Source organism: Capra hircus, chromosome 7, assembly GCF_001704415.2.
Source record: "Capra hircus breed San Clemente chromosome 7, ASM170441v1, whole genome shotgun sequence".
NCBI classification, from domain to species: domain Eukaryota; kingdom Metazoa; phylum Chordata; class Mammalia; order Artiodactyla; family Bovidae; genus Capra; species Capra hircus.
The window spans coordinates 85,489,548-85,511,682 of NC_030814.1; the positions used below are offsets into that span (position 1 = coordinate 85,489,548).

Here is a 22,135-nt window from a genome sequence, read left to right on the forward strand (position 1 = left end):
AAAGAGCAGCCAGTGGTTTAGATAAGCTGGACAGCCCCAGGTCTCACTTCTGATCTGCCTCTTCTTAATTGTGTGATTGAAAAACAAGGTCCTCAGCTGCTTTGAGTGATACTTTGCTTTGCTGTGAATTGGTGATAATACCATCTCCTTCACAATGTAGTTCTGAGGATTAAATGGCAAAGTTTTGGTGAAATGACTAGCTGAGTCAGTAGTGCATACAAAGTAAATCCTTGGTGAATCAAAATAATTGCTATTATCATTGTAAAGTCATTGGAGGCTTTTACTAAGGGATTTCACTTGAATTTTGATGCCACTTTCTAATTTGGTATTAGCTACAAAAAAGACTAGTAATTCGTCTGTTTGGTCCAGGACGTTTAACACTTTGCTATGTTTTAGCAAAATTCATAAGTTATGTAAAACCAGTGTCAAACAAGTTTTATAGGCAGGGCAGATAATGTCCATGGTGGTCCGTGGTGATAGCTGACATTACAATCATGACAGTTGCCTGATAGTTCTGTCTCCAGAATAAGAATAAACCTTATTCTTGCTCTAGTGGTTGCTAACAAAGATGTCAATGTTTCCATTTACTCAAGGCTGACTGTGTAAAAGGTGCACCCAGTACCTTTTGAAAGGCAAGTGCACAGCTATAGTTTAGAAACTGAGAGGGAAAGAAGTTCACCTAGGGTCTAGGGTGACACAGCTTAGTAGGTGCAGAACAGACTCAAAACCTGGTCTCTGATCTAAGACTCTGCTGTATTATACATTATAGCCCAGTGGTTTCTGGGGCTGTTAATCCCCTTTTGCTATAACCATGAAAAAATTGCATTCCAGTTATATAAATATAGTAAAATTAAAAGCTGCCAGTGTTAAGACATCAGGTTTTTCATGCTCCTATCACGAGAAAAAATGTAAATGCTTATAAAACTATTAGTCCTTTTTCTCAGTCTGAAGACTCAAAAATAGTTGCAAAGAAGTATTACTGTATTTGTGTAGTTTGATTTAGAAGATGTACCAAGTGGCATCCCAACTTTCTTTGGAAAATTTCAGCACTTATTGAATATTAAATCATCTTAGATCCAACCTAGTCCTTCCCCGCCAATATTTCAACTCTGATTTTGCCAACAATACCTGCAGCCAATATTATCATCTACCTATATAGGCTTTCCTCTTTACTCAGAACAAACATGAAATGTTGAGGTATTTGTATGTAGTATTTAAAAGTTTATATAATTATATCCTTTGACATATTTGGCAATAATAAATGTCTTCCTTTTTAAAGCACTATGTAAGTAATAAGGTGTTTTTAGACACATTGCCTTTTGTCATCTTCACCACAGCCATCGTCTGGTTCTAAAGAGGAGGGAAGCATGGATTGGAGTGGGCAAGTGCTTTGCTCAAGGGCGTGCTTTTAGGAGAGGCAGTGTGGGAACGGGAGCCTGGGTTTTCTGATGTTGAGCACGCCTTTGTCTTTGTCCTCATTTCTGCTCTTGCCCACTTCCTCATCTCCATCTTCTCCCTTTCTCTTCCCTTCCCTCCAGGCCCCTCCGTCTGCCCTGCTGCTTTCCCGCAGTTCTCTCTGTCAGCTTCCGTCTGGTCACCTACTTGGTTTCAGTATTTTCCCCACCAATCCTCTTGCCTCTGGCACTGTGTGCCATGGCTCTCTCAGTGACTTAGTGGAATGGCAAAGATGTGTTTGCCAGATCACGTAGAGGTACTTGTGCAACTTGGAGGACATGGCCAAGAGCTCAGATGTAAGCTCTTTGAGCTGAGGAAGTTTGTTCTGTTTGCTGTTAAATTCTTGGAACTTGGTGTAAAAGAGATGCTCAATAAGTAATTACTGCCTGGATGAATGGCTAGGTGATCGACCTGATGAAAAACTGTAAGGTACCCAAGGGGCATTCAGTAACTCTTTACTTGCTGGCCTGTTTTTGCCCAGGAATTGTCCCTGTGCTGTTCTTCTGATAGTTGGTTTTGGCAGTAGATATATCAGTGAGTTACTGGTTATGTTATTTTATATCAGTGTTGCTAAATGTTAGAATCATGACTCCCTGAAAGTCAAAAGCATTTTAAGCTTTGTAGTCTTTAGTTTCTAGACTTAGTATCCCCCAAATTTCAGATTTACTTGCATTTTTGTATTTTCTGGGCTCAGCAGTAAAGAATCTGCCTGCAGTGTAGGAGACGCAGGAGATATGCGTTCGATCCCTGGGTTGGGAAGATTCCCTGGAGAATGGCATGGCCACCCACTCCAGTATTCTTGCCAGGAAAATCCCACGGACAGAGGAGCCTGGTGGGCTACGGTTCATGGGGTTGCAAAGAGTCGGACACGGCTGAAGCGACCGAGCATGCATGCATTCGTGCCTGCGTGTACTTTGCACTCTCTCCTTTCTCAGTGTATCACATATTAAATCATTGTAATTATAAGTGAATAACTGAAAAGTATTTATTAATATTACCCTGGCCCTTTTTACTTTAGATTCAATAGTATGTTGTGTCTCAACCTTCTGGGAAGGGTTTTGTTTCTTTTCACAAGAAATACGCTCTTATGTCGGTTCTCTAAACTTACAGTAATGCGTGCGGCGTTGTCCTGTCTGTTTTCATGATCTGACGCATTCACACTCTGCAGGGGCAAATGTTCCAGTTAACAATCAAACCATTGTAATTCTCCAAATGACTTTCAGCCGTGAAAACATCTGCTTTTCAAAGACCAAGAAGAATAGTTAGAGGAAAAAAATAAAAACCCTTTAAGTTCTATAGAAAGGAAGATGTATTCAGATAGGTATGTGGCTCATGTGAACCTGTATTATTTTATCCATGTACTGTGCTAGCCTCGACATATCTATTTTCATTTTCAAGACATTTCTATACTTTTATGTAGAGTAGAATGAATGGCCGTTTTGCCTTTTTTTTTTTTTTCCTCCCATTTTAGACTCAGCTAGGTCAAGGAATAACTCCATTCTGAAAAAAAATGTATATATATATAAAACTAATTTTGATTGTTCATGATTTACTAGTTGGAAAAGGTAGTATTCTAAGGATGATGATTTTCTTCACTGATCATGAGGATACCGACCCTAGAGTTCTTATATACAGTTTATGTTGAACACATGTTTGCTATAAGGGAATGAAGCTTGAATACTGACAGGAGCAAAAACAATTTAAAGAGGGACTGTGCCTCCTCAGAGAAGTCGCAAGGCCAAACTGGAAAAACACACATCTGAGTAATAATTATTTATTGGAAATAGAGTGTGTTGAAATAACAACAAATGAAGTATTCTACATTTTACTTCCTTGCACAATTTTGCCTATAATAAATCTACTGTCTATGCCCTAAAAGATGTGGGGACAGCTGAAAATGAAACCCAGAAACCCATTTACAAACGTGTGTGTACCCATTCAGAGCAGTTAATAAAATTGCTTCAGGGAGGAATATGTTATCATGAATGAAATAATTATGTACTTCCTAAGGCTATTATTATCAGTAAACTATTGTTTGTAAAAATAACTGACACATTGTTGATGATGAGATTAGTGTCTGGCCTGATAAGAACTATTGTTATCTACATCATGATATATATTGCTTTAGGATTGCTCACTTAAGCATCAGTTTCCTTAGGCACCATAACCTGCCCAGGTGTTTTGTGAGAAACCCATTAAGCTGTTGTTAAGCACCAAATTGGTAGTTAAGAGCATGCGATGAGATCTACAATTTCAATTTGGTTTCTGTGTAAATATTGCTTTGCAGTATGGAAACCTCACGTTAACCCTGTATAGTTGAATTTCATATTAGTTTTAGTAATGCATAGAAGTTTATTTTTTAATATAAATTTATTTATTTTAATTGGAGGCTAATTACTTTACAATACTGTATTTGTTTTGCCATACATTGACATGAATCCACCACGGGTGTACATGTGTTCCCCATCATGAAGCCCCCTCCCAGCTCCCTCCCCATCCCATCCCTCTGGGTCATCAGAGTGCCCCAGCCCCGAGCATCCTGTATCATGCATCGAATCTGGACTGGCGATTCATTTCGCATATGATAGTATACATGTTTCAATGCCATTCTCCCAAATCATCCCACCCTCTCCCTCTCCCCCAGAGTCCAAAAAACTGTTCTATACATCTGTGTCTCTTTTGCTATCTTGCGTACAGGGTTATCGTTACCATCTTTTAAAATTCCGTATATATGCATTAGTGTACAGTATTGGTGTTTTTCTTTCTGGCTTACTTCACTCTGTATAATAGAGTCCAGTTTCATCCACCTCATTAGAACTGATTCAAATGTATTCTTTTTAATGGCTGAGTAGAAGGCACTGGCAACCCACTCCAGTACTCTTGCCTGGAAAATCCCATGGACAGAGGAGCCTGGTAGGCTACAGTCCATGGGGTCGCGAAGAGTTGGACATGACTGAGTGACTTCACTTTCACTTTTCACTTCCATGCATTGGAGAAGGAAATGGCAACCCACTCCAGTGTTCTTGCCTGGAGACTCCCAGGGACAGGGGAGCCTGGTGGGCTGCCGTCTCTGGGGTCACACAGAGTCGGACATGACTGATGCGACTTAGCAGCAGCAGCAGCAGCAATACTCCATTGTGTATATGTACCACAGCTTTCTTATCCATTCATCTGCTGATGGACATCTAGGTTGCTTCCATGTCCTGGCTATTATAAACAGTGCTGTGATGAACATTGGGGTACACGTGTGTCTTCCAATTCTGATTTCTTTGGTGTATATGCCCAGCAGTGCAATTCCTGGGTCGTATGGCAGTTATATTTCCAGTTTTTTAAGGAGTCTCCACACTGTTCTCCATAGTGGCTGTACTAGTTTGCATTCCCACCAACAGTGTAAGAGGGTTCCCTCTTCTCCACACCCTCTCCAGCATTTATTGCTTGTAGACTTTAGGATGCAGCCATTCTGACTGGCATGAAATGGTACCTCATTGTGGTTTTGATTTGAATTTCTCTGATAATGAGTGATGTTGAGCATCTTTTCATGTGTTTGTTAGCCATCTGTATGTCTTCTTCGGAGAAATGTCTGTTTAGGTCTTTGGCCCATTTTTTGATTGGGTTACTTATTTTTCTAGAATTGAGCTGCAGGAGTTGCTTTTGTATTTTTAAGATTAGTTGTTTGTCAGTTGCTTCATTTGCTATTATTTTCTCCCATTCTGAAGGCTCTCTTTTCACCTTGCTTATAGTTTCCTTTGCTGTGCAGAAGCTTTTAATTTTAATTAGATCCCATTTGTTTATTTTTGCTTTTGTTTCCAGTATTCTGGGACGTGGGTCATAGAGGATCCTGCTGTGATTTATGTCAGAGAGTGTTTTGCCTATGTTCTCCTCTAGGGGTTTTATAGTTTCCGGTCTTACATTTAGATCTTTAATCCATCTTGAGTTTATTTTTGTGTGGGGTGTTAGAAAGTGTTCTAGTTTCATTCTTTTACAAGTGGTTGACCAGTTTTCCCAGCACCACTTGTTAAAGAAATTGTCTTTTCTCCATTGTATATTCTTGCCTGCTTTGTCGAAGATAAGGTGTCCATAGGTGGGTGGATTTATCTCTGGGCTTTCTATTTTGATCCATTGATCTATATTTCTCTCTTTGTGCCAGTACTATACTGTCTTGAAGACTGTGGCTTTGTACTAGAGCCTGAAGCCAGGCAGGTTGATTCTTCCAGTTCCATTCTTCTTTCTCAAGATTGCTTTGGCTATTTGAGGTTTTTTGTATTTCCATACAAATTGTGAAATTATTTGTTCTAGCTCTGTGAAAAATACCATTGGTAGCTTAATAGGGATTGCATTGAATCTATAGATTGCTTTGGGTAGTATACTCATTTTCACTATATTTATTCTTCTGATCCATGAACATGGTATATTTCTCCATCTATTAGTGTCCCCTTTGATTTCTTTCACCAGTGTTTTATAGTTTTCTATATATATGTCTTTGTTTCTTTAGATAGACATATTCCTAAGTATTTTATTCTTTTTGTTGCAATGGTGAATGGAATTCTTTCCTTAATTTCTCTTTCTATTTTCTCATTATTAGTGTATAGGAATGCAGGGATTTCTGTATGTTGATTTTATATCCTGTGACTTTACTATATTCATTGATTAGCTCTAGTAATTTTCTGGTGGAATCTTTAGGGTTTTCTATGTAGAGGATCATGTCATGTGCAAACAGTGAGAGTTTTACTTCTTCTTTTCCATTTTAGATTCCTTTTATTTCTTTTTCTTCTCTGATTGTTGTGGCCAATACTTCCAAAACTATGTTGAACAGTAGTGGTGAGAATGGGCACCCTTGTCTTGTTCCTGACTTTAGGGGAAATGCTTTCAATTTTTCACTATTGAGGATAATGTTTGCTGTGGGTTTGTCATATATAGCTTTTATTATGTTGAGGTATGTTCCTTCTAGTCCTGCTTTCTGGAGGGTTTTTATCATAAATGGATGTTTAATTTTGTGAGAGTCTTTCTCTGCATCTATTAAGATAATCATATGGTTTTTATTTTTCAGTTTGTTAGTGTGGTGTATTACGTTGATTGATTTGTGGATATTGAAGAATCCTTGCATCCCTGGGAGAAAGCCCACTTGGTCATGGTGTATGATCTTTTTAATGTGTTGTTGGATTCTGTTTGGTAGAATTTTGTTAAGGATTTTTGCATCTATGTTCATCAGTGATATTGGCCTGTAGTTTTCTTTTTTTGTGGCATCTTTGTCAGGTTTTAGTATTAGGGTGATGGTGTCCTCATAGAATGACTTTGGAAGTTTACCTTCCTCTGCAGTTTTCTGGAAGAGTTTGAGTAGGATAGGTGTTAGCTCTTCTCGAAATTTTTGGTAGAATTCAGCTGTGAAGCCATCTGGTCCTGGGCTAAAAGTTTAAAGTTAAATGTTCGCCAGTGTTTTAAGAGCTATGAGCAATTACCTTTGAAAATATCAGTTTGTTTTATGTAGAATAAAATAATTTATGGAGTCAGAAATGGCAACCCACTCCAGTATTCTTGCCTGGAAAATCCTGGTGGGCTACAGTCCACAGTGTTGCAGAATCGAACATGACTGAGCGACTGAGCACAGCACAAGATAATTTTAAAATAATGTCTGTAAGTCAGGCAGAAAAACACAAATATCATATGGTATCACTTATATGTGGAATCTAAAAAGTGCTTCAAATAGATTCAAATGGACTTATTTACAAAACAGAAACAAACTCAGAGACATAGAAAACAAACTTACAGTTACCAAAGGGAAAAGGAGGGAAGGGATATATTAGGACAGTACTATATATAAAGCAGTTAATCAGCAAAGTCCTGCTGTATAGCACAGGAAACTGCATTCAATACCTTATAATAAGCTATAATGAAAAAGAATATATATGTATGTATGACTGAATCATTTAGTGTACATCAAAAACTAACACAGCAATGTAAATCAACTATACCTCAATTAAAAAAAAAAGTTTTAAATGCAGAATGAATAACATAATTCACACTAATGGTATATTCAAGGGATATATTACATTTTTCCTCACTGATTTCATAGTCTCAGAAATGTGAATGAAACATAGCAATGGTATAGAAACAAGAAATTAATTTGTACAAATGGTGGTAAATGTTTATAAGCAGAGATCATAATTTACCTCTTTTTGTGCTTGCAAACCCACCTAAACCAGTGCATGCGAGAAACAGTGTGTATTTCTTGGAAGAATCTATTGCTTTGAAAAGAGAGATTCAGTCTTTTCCTGTGTTGTAGACTTTGTTAAATCTCATAGAATTTTCATCTGTCTCCATTTCTTATGGTAATTTACTGTTACTACCTGCGTCTACAGTGGAGCCCATGAGTTGCATTCCATACCCAGCGCCTATGGTTGTATGCCAGGCACAGCTGGTGGAAGGGTAGAGTAGGGCAGCCACTATTCTTTTGAGGTGCTTACAGTTCTGTGGCTTTCAGTGGTAGGACACTTCACTAAGAGTAAATCTTCACGAAACACAGCCAAGTTTCATGAAGTATTTAAAAGTATTTAAAAGTATTAAAAGCTATTTTGGGGGGCAGGAATAAATATGTAAAATTTACTTTCAAAGTGACACTAAAACTTGCCATTTTATCAAGAAAGCCTGACAGTGACAAGTAAATAATGATCCTTTATCCCCTACAAGATTTTTCAAATTTCTATCTCAATTTTCACTCTCCTCATCCATACTTCCTACCACTATTAAAGAAATAACTTGTTTAGATAAAATTCTGTTTGTTATTTCTAAATGTCTCAGCTAAGTCAGTTGCATTATAATGTATGAAGGAGATTAAATTGTATCTCCTCTGATTCCTAGAAATCCACTCACTTCCTTTTTCTTATAAAGGTCATCACTCTTAGTAAATACTATGATTTTTCTAGACTCTACGGTTCCAACAAAGATTTTGATCCACAGTTAATCATATTGTAACTTTCTTGGCACCTATTTTGCCAATTTGGACACACATATTATTAAGAACATATAAAATTTTATCTTGTTAATTTACAGTTCCATGTGACAGATTTGAAGTTAAGGGAATGAAATGGGTCAGTTTAGACTTGTACTTATATATTCAAAATGCCAGAAAGAATCATTTAAGCAAAATCTAGTGCCAAAAATTAAGAGAAAATACAAAGTCCAGATCATTTGCTTGCCTTGTTTTTTCATTTATTTATGACTCATCCTTCCCCCAGTATTCCTTATGATTTTTTCACTTCTCCTTCTTATCTAAGCAATCTGTATACAGCAATATGCTGTGTATGCTCAGTAGAAAAAGATTTTTCTCTGGAATCTGACATCTTATTTTATTTGGATTTGTTAAAAAAATAAAAATTAATTCAAAAAATTTCAGTCGCCAGTTTGCCTCCCCAATCCTAACATATCAACTCCTTACCATTTTTCTGGGTTTCTTTAGTTTTCTTATGAGTTTCCCAGTCCTATTTGACATATTTCTCTTGCTGCTCCTTTGTAATCAATCTGGATTATAGATTTTGAGGAAGTAAATCATGAGTATTTTTTTCAAATGTTTTGTATTTATAGTAGAACTGAGTCAGGGCTGACAGATGGCTGTTTGAAAGAACCAGACACTGCTTTACATTTCTAGAAATATGTTTAATGCAACACCCTGAATTTAACTTTAAAATAAAATATATCAAGTGATTATTTTTTAATTCTTGTTTAAAATTTATTTTTAAAAAGTACTTAAATGGACAGGTCTATAATTATGTGGACTTTACCATTCTGACCAGGGTATGTTTTACATTTAGTTGTATTTTTTATCACTGGCTTTATTGATGAGGTAATATATAGATTTTAGAGTTAGTTAGACTTAGGTTAGACTAGCAGTTCTATTCACCAACTTGTGACCTTGGTTGAGTTAGCTTCCCAGGGCTGCTGTAATAGAATAATACAAACTGGGTAAGCTTAAAATACAAAAATTCATTCCCTTTCAGATATGGGGACTAAAACTACAGTCAAAGTATCTGCAGGCCCATGTCCCCTCTGAAGGGTCTAAGAAAAAAATCTTCTCTATCCTCTTCATAACTTCTGGTGGTTGCTGGTGATCTTAAGCATTCCTCACATTAACTCCATAAGTGAAAGTGAAGTCGCTCAGTCGTGTCCAACTCTTTGCGACCCCATAGACTGTAGCCTACCAGGCTCCTCCATCCATGGGATTGTCCAAGCAAAAGTACGGGAGTGGGTTGCCATTTCCTACTCCAAAAGGCCACTGCTTAATGTCCCTGTGGATGTTAACATAGATTTTAAAATAAATAATGTAGCACTCAGAAATCCCTTTTATCTCAAGAAGTATGATGTGTTGTAGGACTGTGAAAATAAAACTGCAGCACCCATGTAGAACATGAAAGTGAACATGGTTAAAGATCCATGTTAAAGGAAGGGAGCATTACATTTTGAAAGAATTTAAAGAATATCAAGAACTGTTTGTCTGTCTAATCTAGTGAGAAAAAAAAAAAAAAGATGCCTCACTTGCTTATACATCATCCAGGAATGATGATGCTCTGCTTCTTTTGTGTCCCATAGAGTGCCAGGTACCCTCACACTAAATATTTCCTCCTCAAGGATTTGCACCCACCTTCTAGCTCCCTCCTTTTCTACCAGTATTGTCCTCCTAGAGAGATGACAGTTTCTCCTACATTGAAGAGCAGATTAAAAAGGTCTAGTCAATCTCCCAGAGTACCTCAACACAGTCTCCCCTACACGATCACTCTTTGGTTATCTGTACAATAGATGATTCCTGAGATGAGTATCCCTTTGCCTTTCCCAAGCCTGGATTTCAACCCAGACCCGTGATATTGTGAAAATGCCTAAGCTCTTCAGGCCTGAGGACACCCGCGTTTGCAGATTTCTACTCTTTTGACTTCTTTTTTGCTTGATGCTGGTTCTAATGAGGCCTTGGATCCCACTGCTACTGTGCACTGTGAATCCTGCCACCGTTTCTGAAAAGCATTCTTTTCCTTCTTTTGCTTTCAAAGACCTTTTACCTTTAATAATTCTGATCCAGAGGAAAGAGCATCTCTAAATCTCCTCCTTTAACTTTTCACTCTGAAATGGCATCTAAGGCAGAGTCTTGTGAATCTGTAATCTGGAATCTTGTGCTTCCGGAGAAGTCAGATGTTTCCCTTGGATTGTTGCATTACAGTGGAGCTGAGCAGTGACAGACAGATGGTTTTTTAGAATCATGAGATACTGAGTTGTATTTCAGAAAGAATGTTCAGGGCAGTGTCCAGAATTTAAATTTAAGGCAAATTACAGAAACAGAGTTTTATTTAAAAATTGGGGGGAAAAAAACACATCCAGATCCCTGGATAATGGGATCTCCAAATTTCAGTTTGAATTGGGTTTTTTGCATTGATGAAATTAGGTAATAACTAGATTTTCCTCTAAGTTGGTCATGTTGAAACAGAATCATAAAATGGCTAGGATGTTACTTATCCAATGTGAAAAGGAAGTTGGCATTGTATTTGCTTTTCATCCCTGTTCCAACAGGCAAAAGAACGCACAAGGTGAGTGGTTTGAGATTTATGTCTTATTTACTTTTTCCTAATCCTTTGGTTTTTAGATTTTCTAGAAACTATAGAAGACATTCTTCCAAGCCTCCCGGAAGGTATCAGCGTTTGGGCAATGAAAGACTCTGTCCCACAAGGCATAACTTCACTCAAAGAAAAACTGAGCACAGCAACTGATTGTCGGGTGCCACGCAGCCACCATGCTATCTCAAACACCAAGTCTCCTTATCTTTATATTTTTACTTCTGGAACAACAGGTATGAGCCATTTGTTCTTGAAACTTAAAAAGAACACAATGTGTTATATTTGAAAAGCAACCAGTTTGGACAAATCTTTGCCATGTGTAGCTGTAACTGAGCAAAGGACTTGAGTACCCAAGGTATAGCAAGCCAAACTCTGATAGCAGGAGATTGCCGAAAAATAAGGATTTATTGCAGCCCACCAAGCCTCAGATCCACTTCAACTTGACCTTTGAGTTGGGGGTTTCTTAAAGGAGAAGAATAAAGAAGCTAGGGTTAGTCATCATCTTGTGACAGTTCTGTGACAATTTTGGGAGTCAGGATGACTCTGGTTTACAAATCTCTGGCAAGGTGGTCTATGGCTTGAGGGTCTGTGAGCTCATCTTGCCCTGGAGAAACAATCTGTTAACAATAGCTATGATAATCACTTTAGTGCTTTAATTATGTCATCAGCAACAGCAATTTTAGTCATCTGACACTGGTTGATTACTGTTCAGTTCCCGGGGGGTTGAGGTCGGAGGGGACAAGAAAGGGAACAAAGCTTTGGACAAAGAGTTGGTAAAAGAATTTTAGGTTTTAGTGGGGCTCAGTTTCATAGCTACCAAAAATCTGAGAAAGCATGTATCCAAGAAGACATGGGTTTCTTTAGGTCTTTGAACTCTCAAACTTGGATGGAAAATGTAATTGCTTTACCTTTAGCTTGGCAAGTCACCATGTTCACTTGGCCATTGTTGCAAGTGGAAAGATTTTCAAGTTTGGTAGTACAAATGGCACTGGAATATCTGAAGACTTGATCCAGCCCAGTTACTCAGAGTGTGAAATTTGGACTGCTTCTTTGGCAGGATCTTTGCTAGCTTCCCTTAGATGCCTGATATATAAGTGAAAAGATGTTTAAATGTTTGTAATCATCCTTCTGAATTAAAAAATCCATTAGTCTACTTTAAAACAGGTTTCTCTATTCTAGGATAAAATGTTAATTCCTAAGCACAATCCAAGTATAGAGCTGGCATTTAAAGACCTGTAGTAAGCTGTCCTGGTTTTCCTTGGGTTGACTGGAACATGTGAGAAACAGGAAATCTTGAGGTTTTTGCACGTTTGGGGGAGGTTACAAATAAGAATTAAGAAACTAACTTTCCTTTTATCAGGTAAACAACACACACACACTTTGCGACGCAAAGAATAATGAAACTACCTGGGAATTCAAAAGAAATGTTAAACTTAATTCATTCTGAGAAAAATTGAATGGTATTCATGGTAGTTTGAATAAACTTTTGTAATTAATTTGAAGATGACCGGGAGTTTGAATTGAGATGTGTTAAAAGCAGGGTACAGTCCATGGGGTTGCAGAGTCAGGCTTGACTGAGCAACTTTCACTTCACTTCAAAAGTATTGATACTTATTTCTTATACACAGGTAGTATGGTAAGCAAAACTACTATTGCATAGTAAAGTTTCCTTTGTCCTTTCTTTCTTTCTACTTGGAGGCTAACAATAATCTCTCTTATCCTGGAGATGTGTTGTGCTTTTCTGTTGTTGCTGTTTTTCAGTTCAGTTTAGTTCAGTCGCTCGGTGGTGTCTGATTCCTTGCAACCCCATGAACCGCGGCACGCCAGGCCTCCCTGTCCATCACCAGCTCCCGGAGTTTACCCAAACCCATGTCCGTTGAGTTGGTGATACCATCCAACCATCTCATCCTCTGTCATCCCCTTCTCCTGCCCTCAATCTTTCCCAGCATCAACACTTCACATCAGGTGGCCAAAATACTGGAGTTTCAGCTTCAACATGAGTCCTTCCAATGAACACCCAGGACTGATCTCCTTTAGGATGATCTCTTTGGATCTCCTTGGAGTCTAAGGGGCTCTCAAGAGTCATCTCCAACACCACAGTTCAAAAGCATCAATTCTTTGGCGCTCAGCCTTCTTCACAGTCCAACTCTCACATCCATACATGACCACTGGAAAAACCACAGCCTTGACTAGATGGACCTTTGTTGACAAAGTAATGTCTCTGCTTTTCAATATGCTGTCTAGGTTGGTCATAACTTTTCTTCCAAGGATTAAGCATCTTTTAATTTCATGGCTGCAATCACCATCTGCAGTGATTCTGGAGCCCCAAAAAATAAAGTCTGACACTGTTTCCACTGTTTCCCCATCTATTTCCCATGAAGTGATGGGACCAGATGCCATGATCTTCATTTTCTGAATGTTGAGCTTTAAGCCAACTTTTTCACACTCCTCTTTCATTTTCATCAAGAGGCTCTTTAGTTCCTCTTCACTTTCTGCCATAAGGGTGGTGTCATCTGCGTATCTGTGGTTATTGATATTTCTCCTGGCAATCTTGATTCCAGCCTGTGCTTCTTCCAGCCCAGCGTTTCTCATGATGTACTCTGCATATAAGTTAAATAAGCAGGGTGACAATATACAGCCTTGACGTACTCCTTTTCCTATTTGGAACCAGTCTGTTGTTCCATGTCCGGTTCTAACTGTTGCTTCCTGACCTGCATACAGGTTTCTCAAGAGGCAAGTCAGGCGGTCCGGTACGCCCATCTCTTTTAGAACATTCCACAGTTTATTGTGATCCACACAATCAAAGGCTTTGGCATAGTCAATAAAGCAGAAATAGATGTTTTTCTGGAACTCTCTTGCTTTCTCCATGATCCAGCGGATGTTGGCAATTTGATCTCTGGTTCCTCTGCCTTTTCTAAAACCAGCTTGAATATCTGGAAGTTCATGGTTCACGTTGTTGTTGTTACTCTGTTTAAAAAACAGCTCTGATAAATGAACTGGGAAATGCTAATGTGTATCAAGTTGTCAACATAAAGATGACCTGACTCAACTTTGAAAGAGACATAAAATTTTGGAAATTATATCTTTGAAAACTTCCAGCAGAAGGTACTTGACAATTTGTCTTTATGCTGTTTTCTTATAAAAAGTGACTCTGGTCTTCAAAACAGTCTTTACCACTCTCCTCTCCCCACAACCCTCCTTACCCCAAAGAGAATAGTGTGGAGCAGACTATTAACAGCTCCTGTTCTTGAAGATTAAAACCAGTGTTTGATACATTTGCACAGCAGGCTGAAAGCAAAAGCACTATTAATTTTTTTATTTGATATTTATTCATATTAAAGTTATACAGTACGAAGATGAAAATGCTAATAGTTTTAGAAATATTGAGTTCCAGAAAAACATCTATTTCTGCTTTATTGACTATGCCAAAGCTTTTGACTGTGTGGATCACAATAAACTGTGGAAAATTCTGAAAGAGATGGGCATACCAGACCACCTAATCTGCCTCTTGAGAAATCTGTATGCAGGTCAGGAAGCAACAGTTAGAACTGGACATGGAACAACAGACTGGTTCCAAATAGGAAAAGAAGTACGTCAAGGCTGTATATTGTCACCCTGCTTATTTAACTCATATGCAGAGTATATCATGAGAAACGCTGGACTGGAAGAAACACAAGCTGGAATCAAGATTGCCAGGAGAAATATCAATAACCTCAGATATGCAGATGACAACACCCTTATGGCAGAAAGTGAAGAGGAACTAAAAAGCCTCTTGATGATAGTGAAAGAGGAGAGCGAAAAAGTTGGCTTAAAGCTCAACATTCAGAAAATGAAGATCATGGCGTCTGGTCCCATCACTTCATGGGAAATAGATGGGGAAACAGTGTCAGACTTTATTTTTTGGGGCTCCAGAATCACTGCAGATGGTGATTGCAGCCATGAAATTAAAAGACGCTTACTCCTTGGAAGAAAAGTTATGACCAACCTAGATAGCACATTCAAAAGCAGAGACATTACTTTGCCAACTAAGGTCTGTCTAGTCAAGGCTATGGTTTTTCCAGTGGTCATGTATGGATGTGAGAGTTGGACTGTGAAGAAGGCTGAGCACCGAAGAACTGATGCTTTTGAACTGTGGTGTTGGAGAAGACTCTTGGGAGTCCCTTGGACTGCAAGAAGATCCAACCAGTCCATGCTAGAGGAGATCAACCCTGGGATTTCTTTGGAAGGAATGATGCTAAAGCTGAAGTTCCAGTACTTTGTCCACCTCATGAGAAGAGTTTACGCACTGGAAAAGACTCTGATGCTGGGAGGGATTGGGGGCAGGAGGAGAAGGGGACGACAGAGGATGAGATGGCTGGGCGGCATCACTGACCCGATGGACGTGAGTCTGAGTGAACTCCAGGAGTTGGTGATGGACAGGGAGGCCTGGCGTGCTGCAATTCATGGGGTCGCAAAGAGTCGGACACGACTGAGCGACTGAATTGCACTGAACCCTGCTTACCTATTCTGAAACCAGTTGCGTTCGGTATTTTTTTTGTTGTTGTCGTTCAGTCATTAAGTCATGTCCGGCTCTGCAGCCCCGTGGACTGCAGCATGCCAGACTTCCCTGTCCTTTACCATCTTTCACAGTTTGCTCAAACTTATGTCCGTTGAATCAGTGATGCCATCCAACCATCCCATCCTCTGTCACCCCTTCTCATCCTGCCTTCAGTCTTTCCCAGTATCAGAGTCTTTTCCAGTGAGTCGGTTCTTTGCATCAGGTAACCAAAGTATTGGAGCTTCAGCATCAGTCCTTGCAATGAATATTTGGGGTTGATTTCCTTTAGGATTGACAGATATGATCTCCTTGCTGTCCAAGGGACTCTGAAGAGTTTTCACCAGCACAGATCTTTCTGTAATCATCTCTAAATATCTAAATAGCTTGAGAATTTTATTGGGTACTTAATAGGTGCCCCCCTCAAAAATAGATACTGCTTGTCCACAATGGAAGATGAAAATTTTATCTTCTTTCTTTACCACTCTCTCCCTCCAACTCAGATTTTTTCCTCTAATACAGATACTTTCTCTCTCTGACATCACTCTATATATTGTTTCATCATAAATATTTGTTTGATTAGTTATCAATATCATAACTTAGTATTGATAGTTTGGTAGTTATCAGTATCATAGCTATTTCTAGCTGTTCTCTATAGTATAATAAAATTATATTTATTTTCTTTCATGTAAAACTCTCCCCAATCTGGAATTGATCATTTGTTTTTTCATTTGTTTGCTTAGTTTTCTCTATATCTATCACCAGTTTGTACCCATCCTTCTATCAAAAAGTAATTCACCTTTAGACATTGAAAAGCTTGTCTGTATTTTGTCAAGCCTATATTCTTTTTGTTGCTGTTGTTCTATTTTGTTTTGATTGGGGTAGAGTTGCTTTAGTTCCTCTTTAGTGAAGAGGAACTAAAAAGTCTGTTGATGAGGGTGAGGGAGGAGAGTGAAAAAGCCGGATTAAAACTAAATATTAAAAAACTAAAATCTTGGCATCCAGCCCCTTTCAGTTCAGTTCAGTTCACTCACTCAGTAGTGTCTGACTCTTTGCGAATCACAGCACGCCAGGCCTCCCTGTCCATCACCATCTCCCAGAGTTCACCCAAACTCATGTGCATCAAGTCTGTGATGCCATCCAGCCATCTCATCCTCTGTCATCCCCTTCTCCTCCTGCCCCCAATCCCTCCCAGCATCAGAGTCTTTTCCAATGAGTCAACTCTTCCCATGAGGTGGCCACAGTATTGGAGTTTCATCTTCAACCTCAGTCCTTCCAATGGACACCCAGGACTGGTCTCCTTTAGGATGGACTGGTTGGATCTCCTTGCAGTCCAAGGGACTCCCAAGAGTCTTCTCCAACACCACAGTTCAAAAGCATCAATTCTTCAGCACTCAGCTTTCTTCACAGGCCAACTCTCACATCCATACATGACCACTGGAAAAACCATAGCCTTGACTAGACGGACTTTTGTTGGCAAAGTAATGTCTCTGCTTTTTAATATGCCATCTAGGTTGGTCATAACTTTCCTTCCAAAGAGTAAGCATCTTCAGTCCCTTTACTTCATGGCAAATGGAAGGGGAAAAGGTGGAGGTAGTGGCAGATTTCCTCTTCTTGGACTCTAAAATCACTGAGGATGGTGACTGCAGCCATGAAATTAAAAGAAACTTGCTCCTTGGCAGGAAAGCGGTGACAAACCTAGACAATGTGTTGAAGCAGACATTACTCTGCTGACAAAGGTTCATGTAGTCAAGGCTGTGGTCTTCCCATTGGTCACGTATGGTTGTGTGAGCTGGACCGTAAAGGAGGCAGAATGCCAGAGAATTGATGCCTTAGAACTGTGGTGGTAGAGAAGACTCCTGAGAGTCCCTTGGACAGCAAGAAGATCAAACCCATCAATCTTAGAGGAAATCAACCCTGAATATTCATTGGAAGGACAGATGCTGAAGCTGAAGCTCCAGTATTTCGGTCTTCTGATGCAAACAACCAACTCATTGGAAAAATCCCTGATGTTGGGAAAGACTGAGGGCAGAAGGAGAAGAAGGATCAGAGGATAAGATGACTGGATGGCATCACCCATGCAATGTGCATGAACTTGGGCAAACTCTGGGAGATGGTGAAGGACAGGGAGGCCTGGCATGCTGCAGTCCATGGGGCTGCAGAGTCTGACACAACTGAGCAACTGAACAACAAAAACAACATAGTTGCTTTACGTTGTTGTGTTAGTTTCTGTTACACAGTGAAATGAATCAGTTAGATGTATACATATATGCCCTCATTTTTGGATTTCCTTCCCATTAGGTCACCACAGAGCATTCAGTAGAGTTCTCTGGGCTATACAGCAGGTTCTCATTAGTTGTCTGTTTCATACATATTAGTGTATATACGTCATTTCTTGATCACATCTTTCCCAAAGCTTTCCTCCCTATGATTTCAATCTTGACGTGTCCTGAGTTCATTTCTCACCATCACCCTGAGAATTCCCTTCAGACCTTCTTTCCAATCCCCTGATTCTTAGATTCTAAATTTATTTCCTTTGTATACTTTTCATTTTATCACTGCACTTTTTTTTTTAGCAGCTGCTTGTTAGTAGGTAAGTTGAAGTTCTCACATGCCTGAATGTCTTTTTTTTTTCTACCCTTACACTTGTATAGATTTCTAGGTAAGAAATGATACTGGTACAGGGGTTTGAAGGCATTGCTTTTTTATCTTCTGTCTTCCAGTATATATATTGAGAAGTCTTTTTTTCTGCTTTCATATCCTTTACGTCAACCTGGTGTTGTTTTTCTTTCTTTTGGCGGGGGCAGGGGTGGTGGGTGGCAAGGGGGAGGAATTTTTAGAATTTCATGAGCCTTCAGTATTCTATGATTTCAAGATTATTTGTACTGGGACTAGTCTTACTTATCCATTTTGCTGGTAAATTTGTCAGCCTTTTAAATCTAGAAACTCATGTCTTGCAATTCTAGGTACTTGAAAATTTTTTTAAAGATGACTGCATGTTCTTTTCTTTATTTCTATTTTTTTTCTGCTTATTCTCTCCTTCTATTATTTTGTCTGTTTGTTCATTCTTTTATCTCTGGATGTCTAACTTTTTAAAGCTTGGCCTCCTTGAACTGTTATTAATTTTCTAATCTCTTCTATTTTCCTTCTCTTACCTTTTGGTTTATTTTTTGAGAGATTTATAGTTTAGCTCTATGTTCTCTGAATATTTCTCATTTTGTAGCATGTTATTTTTGTATTATTGATACTTCATTGTCTCATACTTCTCAGAATATTAATATTAAAAAAAAAATTTTTTTCCTCTCTACCTTGTCTCTATTTTCTCTAATGTCCTTTTACCTTTTATTTTACAGTGGCCTCTGTTCTTTACTCTAGAGGATTTCCTCAAATATTGGTTGACCTTTGGCTGCTCATGTTTAAAGTTTAGCCACCAAAACACACATACCAAAACAAACAAAATCCTAACTAGAAGCTCTGTGTGACTGAGCGGGATTGAGAGCTGGTTAGTTTCAGTGTCCAGGACATTTTGTTGGCAGATTCATGACTATCAGTTTTACTTCTAGGTGCTTTAGATTCCTCAGACCAGAATCTTGAAGGGAAAACTAGTAAACTGTAAAAAAGGAGCTGGAGGAGGATGCCCACTTTCTCTTATTCCCACGATATGTTCAGTCTCTCTCCTTCCTGATGTTTCCAGAGGCTCATCTTTTTCCAGAGAATACATATCAGATCTTTACCAGTGTGGGGGGAGCAATGTGGTGCTGTAATTTCATTTTATTTTTTACATTTTAAAATGTCAAAAGCATTTATTGACATTCTTTCACATTTGGAATGTGGATAATCCTATACAGGAAAAGTTACACAAATATCATCTCTCTTTAGCTTAAAGTTTTGAGCAACTTGGGGTCTTATAGAGAGCAAAGCAACATATAGAATTGAGCATACAGTAGATGTCATGCTTTATAAATACAAAACTGTCAAAAAATGTAGCAAAATCACATTTGCTACAGACTAGGGTCCTTGGACTCTTTAATCAATAGAAAATGGAAAGGGATCAGATGAGGAATTCAGGCAAGGCTTGACTGGGACTCATGCCGCAGCACAGAGAAGTGAAAACAAGTAACAAGCGCTCTTGCTGGCTCCCTAACTAGGGAGGGCAGGCTGCTTCCTAAAATGGGGTCAGGGTAGAGGTGGATTGGTGGGTGGGGCTGCAGGGGTGGCTTAAGTGGTCTGCCCACCCCCTTGGAGGTGCTGTTTACAGGCATCATGTACAGTAACCTCCTTTTGCTCCTGGCGCCTCAGAAATGGCAGTTGATTTGTGCCCCTTTTGAATGTTTTCATAATTGCCTGAACTGTACATGCATGCAGTTATTTTTAGTCCCTTATAGTTTCTTCTGTTCTGTCACTTGAGGTACAGGGAGCCCAAGTAAAGGATCACAGGCCCCAGATCCCAGCCTGTCTCACACTGAGCCTCATTAAAGACTGAATTGATGTTTTTTATTAAAAGCATCTCTCTCTCTCTCTCTCTCTCTCTCTCTTCCTTGATCTCTCTCTAAACTGATGTTTTGCAGCTCGAAACCCAGAGCTGGATTAAGTGATAGTAGTTGTAATGATCATGAGAATTTATATTAGTGTTGCCTACTATCATAAGAATCAAACAGATTTTCTCAAACAAAAAATCTTATAATGTTGATAATGAAGTAAGTGTTGATGTAAGTTAGGGAGTGATGTAAAGAAGTGAGACTTAGAAAAGTTAAAAATGATGGAAGCAGTGTCCGCTCACAGCCCCTTTCAAGCAGGTTGTATGGGAGCCCTTTGGATGACATCAAACCTTTCCTAATCATTTTACTGCTGTGAAGCTCACCAAAATATTATATCCATCGACCTAGGGACAAACTTAGAATGTCTCTGAGTAAGGAAAGGACTGAGGTCAATTTTTATACCATTCATGTGTCTTCGACCTGGGAGATTCTGTGAGATCTTGATGAACAAGAGAGGCTCCCCTTATTTATGACCAATGGAATTGCTTCTTAAACAGAACTCCCATTTAGCTCCCTATAACTCCACTTTGGGAGGGACCTAGTCTCCAAGATTCTGAGCCTTGCTGGGATTTTGTGGGAGCAAATCAGCTTTCTTCAAGGCTCATCTTCTTGGGTCTGCTGTGTCAGCTGTCCACCTGCTTTTCTAAAATCGTGTTGCTGTCACCTCCAATTCTATCCTTTTTTTGACTTGAGGGCCTATGTATGTGTTCAGTCTGCCAGTATCTACTTCTGAGCTGGCTGGTTGAGTTTTGTTAGTTGCCTCAAGATCTCCAGGAAAGGCTTTTTAACCCTGGAAACAGCAGCCTTCTGGTCAGCCACTCCTGCAAGCAGTGGAAGGAGAAAAAAGATGGAACTGCCTTCCAGGCTGCACTGGGACCGGTTGCAATCACCACTAAGTTTATTTCCTTCTGTCTTGCCTGCTTAATCTTAGGGATTCTTTCCCATTTCCAAAATCATCCCCAGATTCCCCAGATTTTTTCATCCCTACCCATAAATTAGTTTTCTCTTAATAGCATCTCTTCTTCCTTCTTCCTGCTAATCACCAATTCACTGGACAGAGCCTCACTCCCACCTTTATGCCTGGACCTCATCACAGTGGTCTCCCTACATCTGTGGACGTGTGGAGAATTTTAATGCTAGGGATCCACAGAAGGTTAGAAAAGCAGAGACCATCTAAGGTAGCATTTTTCCAAGCGTGTGCCACACATATCCCTTCATGTCTACAAAGAAAAAAAATTAAACTTGAAGAGGTGCTTTATGACCACAGGAGTTTGAGAAACACCATTGAAAAAAACAGTAACATTTTTGCACAGCTGGACCCGTCAAAGGCTTTAGTATGTTAATAAACCAACTCTTTCAAGAGAGACTCTAAGTTGCAGTTTTAACAAGCTTCATTTATTCTGTTGGTTTTTTTTTTTAAACTTTAAGCTGCATGAACCTTTGATCATTTTCATTGTTAGATAAGCTCCTGTTGTCTCCTTTATCAAAACATCTGAGTACCTTAAATAATTTATAAAAACTTTTATAATAAGTTAATGAGATCATTATTTGCTTAAAACTAACCAAATAAAGAACCAAAACATGAGTAATTTGTTTGCTACTAAAGCGCATTACAGGAGTGACATAACCACACAGGTGAAAAATAACTAGATAAAGCATCCTTATTTTTTGACACACTTCCAACTGAAAAATTATTTTTAAAGCTGGGCTGCCATGAGATCAGGAACAATATGGAAAGTAGGGAATGTGGTAACTGAAGAACAGCAGGTAGGAACTTCTCAGAGGCAGAAAATGAATAAATATTAGATTCTCTGGATGAAGACGAGAAAAGCAATGACAGTATCAAGAATCAAGGATGCTAGTCTCACTCAAAATCTTTATAATGGCTTTGGCAAGAAATTTTGGAGGGATCCTCTATCCATGTGGAGGACAAGAAACTCTTTCAGGCTGTGAGACGCCTAGCTATCAGAAAGAGCCACAGAAATTTCTTTTGAAAAGACATAATAAATGAATTTTAC

General features: G+C 39.0%; 1 protein-coding gene across 1 annotated transcript in view; it reads left to right on the top strand.

The window, feature by feature from the left end:
* SLC27A6 (solute carrier family 27 member 6) overlaps positions 1-22,135 on the top strand; it is a 72,011-nt gene that overhangs the window by 3,534 nt on the left and 46,342 nt on the right. Inside the window, exon 2 of the mRNA XM_018050707.1 lies at positions 11,075-11,278. Within this exon, the coding sequence (XP_017906196.1) occupies positions 11,075-11,278 (204 nt within the window). The remainder of the gene's footprint in view (positions 1-11,074; positions 11,279-22,135) is intronic.